This window comes from Lytechinus variegatus, chromosome 2 (genome assembly GCF_018143015.1).
Source record: "Lytechinus variegatus isolate NC3 chromosome 2, Lvar_3.0, whole genome shotgun sequence".
NCBI classification, from domain to species: domain Eukaryota; kingdom Metazoa; phylum Echinodermata; class Echinoidea; order Temnopleuroida; family Toxopneustidae; genus Lytechinus; species Lytechinus variegatus.
The window spans coordinates 61,232,766-61,247,276 of NC_054741.1; the positions used below are offsets into that span (position 1 = coordinate 61,232,766).

The 14,511-nt window shown below is 36.5% G+C and overlaps 1 protein-coding gene across 2 annotated transcripts in view; it reads left to right on the top strand.

Moving 5' to 3' along the window:
- The window catches only part of LOC121408540 (palmitoyltransferase ZDHHC5-like), a 64,916-nt gene extending 51,934 nt beyond the window's left edge, over positions 1-12,982 (top strand). For both annotated transcript variants that reach the window (XM_041600031.1, XM_041600032.1), the window contains exons 5-8: positions 4,468-4,570; positions 7,443-7,534; positions 8,098-8,284; positions 11,642-12,982. In XM_041600031.1, coding sequence (XP_041455965.1) covers positions 4,468-4,570; positions 7,443-7,534; positions 8,098-8,284; positions 11,642-12,442 — 1,183 coding nt within the window. In that variant the 3' untranslated portion in view covers positions 12,443-12,982. The remainder of the gene's footprint in view (positions 1-4,467; positions 4,571-7,442; positions 7,535-8,097; positions 8,285-11,641) is intronic.
- The last annotated feature ends 1,529 nt before the right edge of the window (positions 12,983-14,511 follow it).

Here is a 14,511-nt window from a genome sequence, read left to right on the forward strand (position 1 = left end):
CAATCTTGTGACCAGAACTCTTTCAGATACATGTTATTCAGTCATTCTTGCAAAAATTCACAACACTCTCTCATTACAATAGGGGGAACAAAAATAGCGATTCTAGCTTTTGGTATAAAGCACGTGTCATTTTGCATGCCCCACAGTCAAGTAATGAATATGGGACTGACAAAATATTGACATGTTTCTAATTTGGGCTACCTCCTTAATCCACAAAATGCAACATGAAACTTCAATCACGTCATTTTTCTTTTCTCCCTTTTTGGGGGGTAGAAATTAGTACGTGCGGCAGTATAACTGCAACTCTGCGTTTGTGTGTACACAATGTAGTACCGATTATAAATCTGGTGATATTGTCATATACATCAAGCAGTGCATTGAAAGAGGATCGTGTACTAGTATTACATACATGAATACCTCACTCTGTGTTAATTCTTTTTAATGGCCTTTTGTCCAAGTGCTTGTGATTTATTTTCCGCTTGGGGTTTAAAACATATTTTCTCATTATTGCATTCACATGCTTTCTAACTTGTAAGCATTACTCTACTCTGCTGTGTTTGATCTTTTGGAATATCAAACTGAGAATCGTGATTAAATAATTTCTTTCAACCACACAATTTCTCACCCCATCCCTCTCTACTCTCTTCTCCCCTCCTCTTGTCATTTCAGACTGAAGCGGAAAAAAAGGATGGTTTAGGTCAAAACTGACATGTAAATAGTACAGTACATGTATGTAACTCGTGCTTTCTTGACACATCATACAGATGTATTCCTTTGGCATTGATTTTGATGGTCGCTGCTCGTGTGCTCGAGGGAACGCATTCTAATGCAATCGTCTGCTGACTAATTTTGAATGCGATCCTCTGAATGTCGTCACTCTCTGACTTCAGCGCTGTCTAAGCCTGTAAGCCTAGACGCTACAAGTTTATTCATTCCTCTGACTTCATAGCCATGTTGTCATCACTATTGTACACAAAGTCATCAGCTTAATCTCGGGAATTCTTAGATTTTGATTTTGTGCTTTGTAATGACAAAATGTTTGTATTTCATGAGACTATAGTTTATATGAAAAAAATAGTTTGAATCCTATATTTACTTTTAGAAAATCCCCCAAAATGCGTATCACTGTTCAATTTCATTGCTAGATAATATGATAATAATGATAATCCACTTTTATGTAGCGCTTGATACATCGGAACAACATGTTTTTAATCGCTTTACAGATTATTATTACCCCAGTCTTCTGATTAAATCTGTCATTCCCGCACACAATGTGCGCACATCCTCCACTCCCTGGGGAGTATTCCAGATCATGGTGTGTGCCCTAAAATAGTTATGATGTGAAGGATCTGCAGTAATGGTTTTTTTATTATTGGATATATTTACTGATTTTGCCTCAAAATTTAATAGGTTGGGTGTCTGACATGCCTGATATAACGCTTGGGGCTTCTGCTTGTATATGACATCACAAAATAAGAAAAATTAACTGTAATAACTTTCTTAATCCGTGATGGATTTTCCTCAAAATCAATATTTTCCTATTATTTTTTCTGCTATTTTTACAGTTTCACAAACCTCATCAGGGTGAACTTCCCCTTTAAGGAAAATCCAACAGTTAGACAAGGAACTTGTTGCAGAAATAGAAGTACAAACGAAACCAAAAAATAAAGCTAAATTTGATTTTCCACCAACTAGAAGTACAAATTTAAGTATTTCATATAATGCAATTGGCCCATGGTCCTTGTTTCGCAAAGTGGTACAAAAATCTATTTCTGGATGTGAGTAGTTCAATGAGAAAATGTATCAGGGAATGTCTCACCTGTCTTGAACATAGCCTCAACCTTCAATTAATGTCATTTTAATGTTCGGGTCAGGGTTGCTAAAAGTTTTTGAGTTGAAGTCTAACTTTAAAGATTTCGTATTATCATTTTCATCATTTATTTGGCAAATGAAATAAACTCAGAGATCAAAGAATTAATGATACATGTATGAAAAAATTGACAACCAGAATGCTAGGTGCAGAATTATTTTAACTAAATAACTGTGATGATTAGCCTTCTGTCCCACTTTCAGTGGTTAAAAAAACAGAATGATAGGCATACTACTTGATTTTAAAATATGTTTATTTTTAATCATTTTTTTAAAGAATCTATCTTAAGGATAGATATTATCACAACATACAGTTGTGCGGGAAAGTTATATGTCCATTTTCTGGTGGGGTTCACTAACTTTTGAGCACGTCTGTAGATCTGTTTAATTCATCACAATCTAAATAACAGATTTGATAGGGTATAGACCATGGACAAATCATTAATGCAAATTGGGTAGGTGTTTTTTCTTCCCATATGAACATACATGGCATTTGATGTTGGTATCAATGGCCATCCACAGTGCGTCCGTGTGTCCTACAGTGCCCTCTGAATCCGGGGATCGTACACATTTAATTATGGGGGAGGGGCTTAGTTTTGGCTCACATAAGCAAGAGTTTTGCCGTTGTATTTGATATTGCATTGTACAGATTTGTAGCATCCATCTTCAGTTCGTATTAATCCATATTCATTGAATGTCTTCCATCCTAACAGTTGCTGTGTGAACATAATTTTCCATCCTAACAATTGCTGTGTGAACATGATTTTCTATCCTAACAAACTGTGTGAACATGACTTAACTCTTACTCTCAGTGTGGTCATCATGTGTATAGTAGGGATCACGTTTCTGCCTGTGTTCGGTCTAACAGGCTTCCACGTTTCGCTCTCATCCAGAGGAAGAACGACTTACGAGCAGGTACAGCTGAATCCGTGTCACACCGCCACACCCCCCCCCCCCCCCCAATTCCTGTCATTGTGTCAATAGATAGCTAATTTTTCATGCTTTTTTCTGACTTTTCACCGTTTCCTGTAGATAGATTAGATGGAATGCAAAATCAATGTGTTTTGTGATGCTGTGAAAACGTGTTAGATTTCATTAGATTTTGAAGCTGTTTTAGTGTCTGTTCATATATTGGTCCTATAGGCCTTTATATTTTTTTTATGGATTAACCTTCATGCAATTATTTGCAATTTGTTTATGTAAAAGCAGTGAGGAGTCTACATGTAGATAGAAATATTTTGTTCAATGGCTTTATCGTTTTGCTTATATGGGTGGATGTTTCATGTCTTTGTTGTTATTATTGCTCTACGTTTATTGTTATAAAGAGATCACTCACTATTCTTATCCCTAACATTGAAAATTATATTTTGAGCATCATAACAATTGCCATAATCATGACTTCCTGAACCATCGTCATCATCCTAGTCAGCTTCAACTTCTACAAGTCATCATCATCATTGCCATCATGGTCGTCATCATTTTGATTACCATCTTCATCAGCAATATCATCACTGCCGTCATTTATCATCACCACCATCGTTTATCATCACGATCATCATCATCGTCATCACAATCATTATCGTCGTCATCGTAGTCGTCATCGTCTTCATCCTCATCACCATCATCATCACCATCATCATCACCATCATCATCTTTATTTCTAATCAACTTCAATTTCTGCATAGTATCACCATCATCATCATTCATCTTCTTCATTGTCATTTACAATCCTAATCTACATCAACTTATGCATAGTATAGTCATCATCTTAATCATCATCATCTTCATCACCATCATCGTTGTTATTACTGTCACCATTATGTATGTACTGTCATCATTTTCATCATCATTCAGCACTGTTGTCATGTTTATCATTCATCACCATCATCATCTCCATCACCATCATTATCAAAGTCCAAACTGTTGAGGTCTGCATCCCACTCTGCCTTTTACCAACAGCTTTCTCTCACCAGCACTGTCACATTTACTCATTGATAAATATGAGACAAAATGATACAGGAAGTCGGTGCATCACTCAGGCATGGAGTCACCCAACCAATTTGCAAATACAGTAACCTGATGAGAGCTTTATTTCCCTTCATTATGGGCAGCATTTTACGATAAACCTATCCGTTCTATTGTCGCTTCTTTTCAAGTAATTGATGGCCTCATACATAATTTCCTTCTTCTCTTTTAAAAAAAATGATAAGTTATATCATGTAAAATGCTTAATGGAAACCATTTTTTTTTGGTTCTGCTTGACAATGAATGGAGCATAATGCTGTTCAGCTGGGCTAGAGTACATTTGTCTTGTGAACATATTGTGATCTTTGATTTTAAGGTTACTTTCACTTTGTGTTTTCTCTATGTCCTACTGTTATTTTGACAAGCTTTAATGAATAATACAGTTTATTTTTATATAGTACTGTAGTTCCTCAATGTGCAATGCAACACTGCATGCTTTTTTCACACAATTTTCACCCAAGTGTGTGAGCATTTAAATGAAGCTTTTAAATGTATTTTCTTTTTTTCAATGATATTTTTTTAGATGTTCTGATTTCCTTGACCTGCTTTCACTCTACTTTGTTGCTATGTCAGTATTGTTGTGATGAGTATAGATACCCTATGCTTCATACCAGTGATAGTGCTTACTGTATTCCATATATCTCTCGTCTGTAAGGGACGCACCACCAACGAGCAGGTAAGTATATAGCAGCACCTGAGCACCCGGCAAATCCCGGGGGACGTTTCATTAAGCTGTTCCTCAATTTTTGCATGACTTTACAAACGAATGGAATACGTGCTTGTGCTAAATTACATTATGAGTCATTTGATTTGAAAAATATGATTTTTGAGGAATATGATTATATTGCAAGTTGTGGTAATTTAAGTCAGTTTTATTTGTTGAAATTTGATTTTGTTATAGGAATTAAATCCCACTTTGTTAGAACACAAAGGGAAATTTGAAGATTGCCATAGAGCACAACTGCACCAGAACGTACATGTATTCTAGACACTGTTCTCACTACCGTCCTAAAACTAGTTTACTGGAAACTAGTTTATTGGAAACACCTTAACGTGTAACGAGAACGGTTGAATCGGTCTTGGAATCGATATTCCAAACCAGTTCAGAAAACCACCTCACGATGCAGTTTTGAACATCGCTTTGCCTCGTAAAATTGTTTTTAGTGTAAGTGAGGACACAACCGATCTTCAGGAGCAATCTTCGCACATTTGGAGCGCGCTACTCCACACATTGTATATAGAATGCCTTCACTATGGTTTCAAATTTCACGTGAAACCCACTGAGAGTTTTTTCCCATAGCAACAAGAAAAAACACTTTCGGATGATCAAATGGGAACGCTAGCAAAGCGATCTTCCAAATTGGTTTCCTGAACCGGTTTCCAGTAAACTAGTTTTAGAAAGTATGTGAATGGTGTCCTAGTTATTCGTAAAGTTATGCATAACTTTAAGAATAGCCATTTTGAAATGTCCCCTCTCCTGGTTGGTGTTTCATAAAGCTGTTCGTAAGTTAAGAGCGACTTTAAGAACGACTGATGATCCTTTCTTGCGGTAAACGGTATATTCATTGGCGATGGTTTAGCGCGTAAGAAAGGATCACCAGTCGTTCATAAAGTCGCTTTTATCTTACGAACAGCTTTATGAAATGGCCCCCTGGTTTCCTTATAATTTGTTACACTTTTTTTTCCTCCCTTTCCCTTTGATTCTGTAATTTTTCTTTTCTAGTTTCATTCCAGGATAGAAGTTCACCATATATATACATACTTGGAAGTTCTCATTATATAGCAATGACATTGACAAAGCCATGCATACTTGACTTTAATAGAGACTGTGCAATCAAGCCACAGTGCAGTAACCAGGATTAATGTGCATCCCAAAGAAAGGAAAAGAGATTTGAGTTTATCAATCCTTTATCAAAAATTAATCACAATTATAATCAAGAAATGACACATATTTATAAAGCATATCATCCTTCATTTTCAGAAGTTAATGATATACTTCTTGCATGAGTGAGTTAAAAAAAAACAAATTGAAGGGAATGGGCCAATAATTCATTTGGTGAGCACTGTCTGAGTTCCAAAGGGAAAATCACACACTTCCTCGAAGTTTGTCCTGCTCTTTAAAGGAGAATGAAACCTTTGGAACAAGATAGCTTGTGTGAAAACAGAAATATCAAAGAAACGGATCAACGAAAGTTTGAGAAAAATCAGACAAATAATGAGAAAGTTATGAGCATTTGAATATTGTGATCACTAATGCTATGGACATCCTCAAATTGGCAATGCGACAAAGATTTGTGATGTCACTTGTGAACAACTCTCCCCATTACATGTACTTTAGTATATATTTCACTTAAACTGCTTCTTTTATCACATCTATCAGTAGATCATGTGTTCTTTCTATAGGAGGGCATGTAATACAGGTTTTTAAAGAATACATCATGGACAAAGAGTTTGTATCACTGTAAGAAAAAGCAAAAAGAGACATTTGGGGAATATTTTATAGTCCATCAAAGGAAAGTTGTTCACATGTGACATCACACATCCTTGTCACATTGCCAATGGGAGGATCTCCATGGCATTAGGGATTGCAGTATTCAGATGCTCACAACTTTCTCATTATTTGTCCGATTTTTCTCAAACTTTCTTTGTTCTTATTCTTTGATTTTTCTGTTTCGACACAAGCCTACTTGTTCCAAAGGTTTCATTCCCCTTTACTACCTCATGTAAGCAAAATGGCAGAGAAAATTGTAAGTGTAAATCATTGTATGAAAGCAGAATATTATTTGACCCTTTCCCCTCAGTGTATCCTGATTTTACTTTTCTTTTGGTTGTATACCCTATGACATGTTCTCTGCCCCTCATCCCCTGCATTTCCTGTCACCCTCCTTGCCTAATTAGACCTGACACTTCATCTTTTGTTTGTAGGAACTTCAAGGTATTTCCTTAGCTCAATTTGAAGAGTTATTTTAAGTTTCCTTTCGTATTCTTGGTAAGAAGAGAGGCCATCCCATGGTGATATTGACATCCAGAACACCATGAACAACTTTTTTTAATTACATGATACATGGTTTTTAATGATACCTTTGTACATATAGGTTAGACATGGCTTTTAGTTTCATTTATATTTATTTTTATAAATTTACATCCGTCTCTAATTTCTTGGGGTTTGGGGGATATGATCTTTTGTGACAAGAGTGTATAACTCAAGGGGGCTTGTAGTATTGCAAAATCTTTGTCCTTGAAGTGTACTTGTCTGCTGCCATCTGGAGTTGAAAAAATAGTAATATACTGGCTGGTTCTTTATATGAGGGCAGCAATCAAAATTATCTTAAAAAGTTATATTTTGTCATTTCCAAACACACCATAACAAATTTTTACAATATTTTTGTGATCATTAATTCTAGATTAGTCCATTCAAGTAAAATATTATGTTTCTATTATAATGTATGAAATGATGGGTTGTGATTTTATTTTCAAACTTTGTTTAATTTTTACCATTATGATGAGAGAGTAGGTTTTCAAACATGTTTCTTATTTTACTATTACAGGTAACCGGTAAATTCCAGAGTGGTCACAATCCGTTTGATAAAGGATGTTTTAAGAATTGTATGGAGGTGTTCTGTGGTCCACAGCCATCAAGGTAAAATATAAGATAAGATAAAAACCATCATTATCATGTTCTTCATCATCATTATCATCATCATCAATATTGTCTTCTTTGTCATCATCTTTGTCATTATTACTATCATCATCATCGCCATCTCTATCATCATTATCAGCAGCAGCACCATCATCATCATCACTATCATCATTGTCATCTCCGTCATCACCATCCATCTTGATTTTTTTCCTGTTTGGGGTTCAATAACTCTGTATGTCATAAGTTAATGTGTGGAAAGCCCATCTTGAAATGGATATTATCTTGAAGGTTTTGCAGAGCCAATTTCACCCAAACAGGTTTGTTTGGATAAACATTGAAGAACAAATTTTTTTTTTTTCTCACATTGTATGTTGGATTTGACCTTTGAATCTTCCAGGGTTTTTTTTTAAATCATTTAGCAAGTTTTTGGTTTTGACATGTAAGGAGCATAATCTTAAAAAAATGTTTAGTTAAAGCCAGTCAAAGGAACAGCTTTGAAAATGAAAGGGCACTTTCTTTGTAATCATTCACATAATTTTTTTCATTTACATTTTTTTCTCCAGGTATGTTGGTTTCAAGAGTAAGCCGGTGTCGCTTGCGGCAATGTACATGCCGGTGCACACCACCACCACCACCGCAACGGGTAATGGTGTCGCCGACAGCCAGGTCCATGTGAGGGTGGAGAGCGGAAGAACGACGGTCACACCTCAACGCACGATGGCGCCATCCGTCAATAACAAACAACATCAGGTGAGGTCTGTGTATCTTTTTGTGTTTTTTCTTTTCATCACGTAGAAGTGAGCATCACCGTTTAACCCGCACCAACATCATCGCCCCGACCATCATCAGGAGGAAGAGGAGGAAGATGGCGGAGCACATCACCGGTTGCCGTGGTTACTAACAACATGCATCAAGCAATTTGTATATCAACATATCCTTAGTACCAGTTGCAACACTCATGCACTGTAAATTTTGCATCATTATATCGAATAGAAAACTCTCTTGGAAGCAAATAAGATTTCTTTTATTACCACACCATATTTGATTGCTACACCACATTTAATTGCTAAACCACATACCAGCTTGGCGTTTACCAGCAAAATGCTGTCCTGCCGAGTTCCTACGGGAGTTATCATAAACAGAAACAGAAACATTTGTTATTTGGAAATTTTAAGTAACAAATTCCATCTCAACTTTAAGTGTATACTTGGAATTTAATTTGAATATGTATGTATGTCCTCTTAGACCTATAGCATTTGAAAAAAAAATGTTTAATAATTGTAAGACAGACATATGCTAGAGAGTTAAAAATGAATCATAAAATTTGTTTTTTATTTTATGTTACAGGGTACTTAGGTGATGGAATAGGTTGTCAAATTCAATACTGTACATTTCTTTCATATTCTTCTTTCTGTAAGGCTTTACAGCACAAGTGATATTCTTCATAGAATTTTGCTGCTGATATGGTGTCTGGTAATAGATCAATGTAAAAGCAAAAATTAAGCGCGATCAGTTTATAGACTGTGTGATTCTGATCATTTATACCTTTTTTTTCAATAGATATTGTCAGCGATACTTCTGATCATAAACAAGATTGAATCAAGTTTAATCAGCATTATTAGAAATAACGATAAATTAATCTAATTGAATCTTTGCTAAAAGCACAATTTGCATCGTTATATATATGGAAGCACACTTGATCAATTTTGGGTGTAACTTGCACTTGCAAACTGTTGCGTAATAAATTTCGAATTGCTTATCCAAGGGTCGCAGATATGGTCTCAAAAGTTGCGCGAGACTTGATTGCGGATACATCATACATATACATTTCACTTTTCACAGAACTAAATTTACCTAAATGTTGGTTTGAATAAATAAAGAAATATCAAACTAGCATAATGCTGAACATTTTATCGAAATCAGATGTAAAATAAGATAGTTATGACATTTTAAAGTTTCGCATATATTTCACAAAACAGTGATAGGCACAATTCAGTCATGCAAATGAGACAGTTGATGATGTCCCTCAGTCACTATTTCTTTGTGTTTTTTATTGTTTGAATTATACACTATTTCATTTTTCATAGACTTGACTATAAGGAACAACTTGACTGAACCATATTGTTTGAACAATGCTAATTCCACATGTTGAGGGAGGAATTAATCATCGTTTCACTTGACAATGAGGAGAAAATTGGAATATTCCATATTTCATGTAATAAAATATGAAAGAAATAGTGAGTGGATGACATCATCAGTCTCCTCATTTGCATACCGATCAGGATGTGCATATAACTGTTTATTTATTAAGCGAAACTTAAAATGTCATAACTCTCTTATTTTACATCCGATTTTGATGAAATTTTCAGTGTTGTGGTTGTTGGATTTTTCTCTTTTTATTCAAATAAACATTTTGTTGAGGTGGACTTGTCCTTTAAGAATCACTTACTGAATACTATTTATCTGTACGCCAACAATAATTAACTTTGAAAACACATAAGGTACCAGAATTTTTATTCATTTTATGAAGATTTTATGTATCTTCACATCTAGCTCTCAAGACACATCTTTAATGGCAAATTTAAGGCTATTTATACATCCTTAATTTGAAAAATATTGAATTAAGAAATAGGTGAATTTTTAATATATTAAAAAAAGTAAAATGCCATTTCTTAGGGTTTTGAATATAAATCAAAGTTTTTTATAGTAATCTGTAATTTGTATATAGTGGATGTATGGGTGACAATAGGCTGATGAATAGGAGAACTTTTGGTTTCAAACAGATTGTCTTTTCTATTTAAGGAATATGTTATTCTTGTATGAAATGTGTATAATTGTTTGAAGAGGTTTTAATACGAATCTCGATTATTTGTAATTGGCAAGCAAATGCACAGAAGCTGAAAGTTTTTAAACACCTGAAATCTTCTAATAGACCCTGTTAGTTCCATTCTATTAGTAATAATACCCAATTCATTCAAAAAGTGCTTTGGGTGGTAGGAAGAAAGCTAGTAAAAAAGTAATGGTGGTAATAATGATGATACAAATTAAGGATCTTGCCAAAATTAATCATAGGAATAGCTTAACTCAGGATTGGGAGTTAGGATGCTTTTTGTCTCACCTGCATAGCAGAGTGAGACTATAGGCGCCGCTTTTCAGACGGCGGCGGCGGCGGCGTCAACATCAAATCTTAACCTAAGGTTAAGTTTTTGAAATGACATCATAACTTAGAAAGTATATGGACCTAGTTCATGAAACTTGGCCATAAGGTTAATCAAGTATTACTGAACATGTAATAGAGTTTCATGTCACATGACCAATGTCAAAGGTCATTTAGGGTCAATGAACTTAGACCATGTTGGGGGAATCAACATCAAAATCTTAACCTGAGGTTAAGTTTTTGAAATGTCATCATAACTTAGAAAATATATGGACCTAGTTCATTAAACTTGGACATAAGGTTAATCAAGTATCATCAAACATCCTGCATGAGTTTCACGTCACATGACCAAGGTCAAAGGTCATTTAGGGTCAATGAACTTTGGCCGATTTGGGGATATCTGTTGAATTACAATCAAAACTTTAAAAGTTTTTGGATCTGATTCATGAAACTTGGACATATTAGTAATCAAGTATCACTGAACATCCTGTGCAAGTTTCAGGTCACATGATCAAGGTCAAAAGTCATTTAGGGTCAATGAACTTTGGCCGAATTAGGGGTATTTGTTGAATTACCATCATAACTTTGAAAGTATGTTGGTCTAGTTCATAAAACTTGGACATAAGAGTAATTAAGTATCACTGAACATCCTGTGTGAGTTAAAGTAGTTTTCAAACTCAGCACTGCTACTATGTTGAATCGCGTGATGCAGGTGAGACGGCCAGAGGCATTCCACTTTTTTTTTTTTAATGTGCTCTCCTTGTGTTCTCTTCTGTCTGGAGCTGAAAGTTTTTAAGCCACTGAAATTTCTTAATAGACCTGTAAATAGGGGTTCCATTTATAAATTGCTCTAGGCCATAAAGTACTGATAAGAGTACAAATAAAGGATCTCACCAAAATAAATCATATATTATATTTAATGCTCTCCTTGCATTTGTTTTATCTGACAGGTACACTCTACTGTAGGTAACAACCACACAGCACCTTATTTCTCAGACATCAGGAGAGAAGGTCTAGGAGATGAAAGCCAGGGAGACGACTGCGAAGCCGAACCACCTCCACCACCATCATCCGTCAACCCATACAACCAGGTCCACTTATATCAACATCACGATGTTAACAGCTCATCCCCACAGACCGACAACAGGATACGCTACTCAAGAAGGGACCCTAGCTTCGGCAACGAGAGCAAGTCCAACACACCCTTGCACGGGAGCAGCGAACTGATAAACAGTCCTGCGTCGCGCCGAAACAACCACCGTGATTGGGAGATGAGCAGCACGCCCTCGACGGGCAGCGTGCACAGTCCGCACAGGCACAGCCCGCACAGCACCAAGGGGAACAATGTTCATGCCATGAAAACAAATAACGTGAACCACCACGAGAACAACATCCACGCGCAGCACAACAATCATAAAGCGAACAGTGCCCCCAACCATGTCGAACCTCAAATGCCGCACGTAGCCATGAGAAATCGGGAGGGGTCGCGGCTCCGGCGACCCATCTCATTCGTCACGGCGCTTAAGATGAACGAGGAGGCGGAGTCCATGATGCGAGGGCAGGAGAAGCCAGCTAACAGCGCTCCTGCTAGAAGTAAATCGACCAAGGCGGACGTTGGACGCAACAATCACACGGCGCCCACCGTCAAGCGCTCCAATACAAGTTACAACTCTAGTCATAATGCAAGCCACATAGTGCAAGCGAACGGAGAAGATAGGACTCAAATGATGACGTACGAAGTGTCTGTTTGAGACACACCATGTATTGCTGAAATCTCCCATTTTGTCTCTGTTTTGTAGATAAACGTCTACCACTAAGAATCAACTTCTTTCACTTACTGGGATGCACGTCACTTGCAGGGATCTGTGCCACCATGCTACATTTGCCTGATATAGCAGTGGATACAATACTTATTCCTTCATCGCTGTTTCTGTCGGTCATGCAACCACCATCATCGTCAACTCTTATTTTTATAACAAAGATATGAGACAAATAAAAAAAAGTTATGAAATATACATGTATTTAACATAGAGGAATTCATGAAGCTAACAGATTTATTAGAAGAATATTGTACATATTATCAGGAGTTATTTTATTTTCTAGTGGAGTTGTTCATTGTCGCTATCCTACCTGCTGAAAATCACCACTTCCCTATATTTGCTGTATATTGAAATGTCATGATTGCAAAAGCCATGTACACATGTACAAGAACATGGGGGGAAGAGAGGGAGATTTGCATAACGTAACAGTGTGTATGGACTTCAATTTTTCAATTCATGCATAAGGTAGGTTTTTGTCTCACCTGCGAAGCAAAGTGAGACTATAGGCGCCGCTTTTCCGACGGCGGCGGCGGCGTCAACATCAAATCTTAACCTGAGGTTAAGTTTTTGAAATGACGTCATAACTTAGAAAGTATATGGACCTAGTTAATAAAACTTGGCCATAAGGTTAATCAAGTATTACTGAACATCCTATTAGAATTTCATGTCACATGACCAAGGTCAAAGGTCATTTAGGGTCAATGAACTTAGACCATGTTGGAGGAATCAACATCGAAATCTTAACCTGAGGTTAAGTTTTTGAAATGTCATCATAACTTAGAAAATATATGGACCTAGTTCATGAAACTTGGACATAAGGTTAATCAAGTATCACTGAACATCCTGCATGAGTTTCACGTCACATGACCAAGGTCAAAGGTCATTTAGGGTCAATGAACTTTGGCCGAATTGGGGATATCTGTTGAATTCCCATCATAACTTTGAAAGTTTATGGATCTGATTCATGAAACTTGGACATAATAGTAATCAAGCATCACTGAAAGTTTTGTGCAAGTTTCAGGTCTCATGATTAAGGTCAAAGGTCATTTAGGGTCAATGAACTTTGGCCGAATCGGGGGTATCTGTTGAATTACCATCATAACTTTGAAAGTTTATTGGTCTAGTTCATTAAACTTGGACATTAGAGTAATCAAGTATCACTGAACATCCTGTGCGCGTTTCAGGTCACATGACCAAGGTCAAAGGTCAATGAACTTTGGCCGAATTGGGTGTATCTGTTGAATTACCATCATAACTTTGAAAGTTTATGGATCTGATTCATGAAACTTGTACATAAGAGTAATCAAGTATCACTGAACATCCTGTTCGAGTTTCAGGTCACATGATCAAGGTCAAAGGTCATGTAAGGTCAATGAACTTTGGCCATGTTGGGGTTTTTTGTTGAATAACCATCATATCTCTGTAAGTTTATTGGTCTAGTTCATAAAAAAGGGAAATAAGAGTAACCATGTATCACTGAACATCTTGTGCGAGTTAGAGTAGTATTCAAAGTGAGCACTGCTGCTATATTGAATCGCGTGATGCAGGTGAGACGGCCAGAGGCATTCCACTTGTTTTAAGCATTCAGTATCATGTTTGCCCTGGCGTTTCAGCATGGTTCTAAATCACGCTTCACTCTCTGTGAAACACCTTTAGGATGCTTTATGGGTGCAAATTGGGGTTACTTGGACCTCACTTTTATGGAGTGCTGTTTGTCAACTCATTATTATTCTTATTCTGCTGGAAAAAAAATTGTCAAAATAACACTAGAGTCTTGAAGGTGGTTTTTAAAACCATCGGTTGAACCCATGATTATAGATTACACTTATTTACCGCATGTATTAAAACATGTCCAATGATGATGCGAGCTTTTGTCACAGTGCACCAAATTGACGCCTGTTGCCATGGTTAAGTACGCTATTTTATTCCTGAGTCCACTATTTTGAATTAATGAGTCCACTCTTTAAACTGTGGACCCATGAATAAAATAGCATACTTAA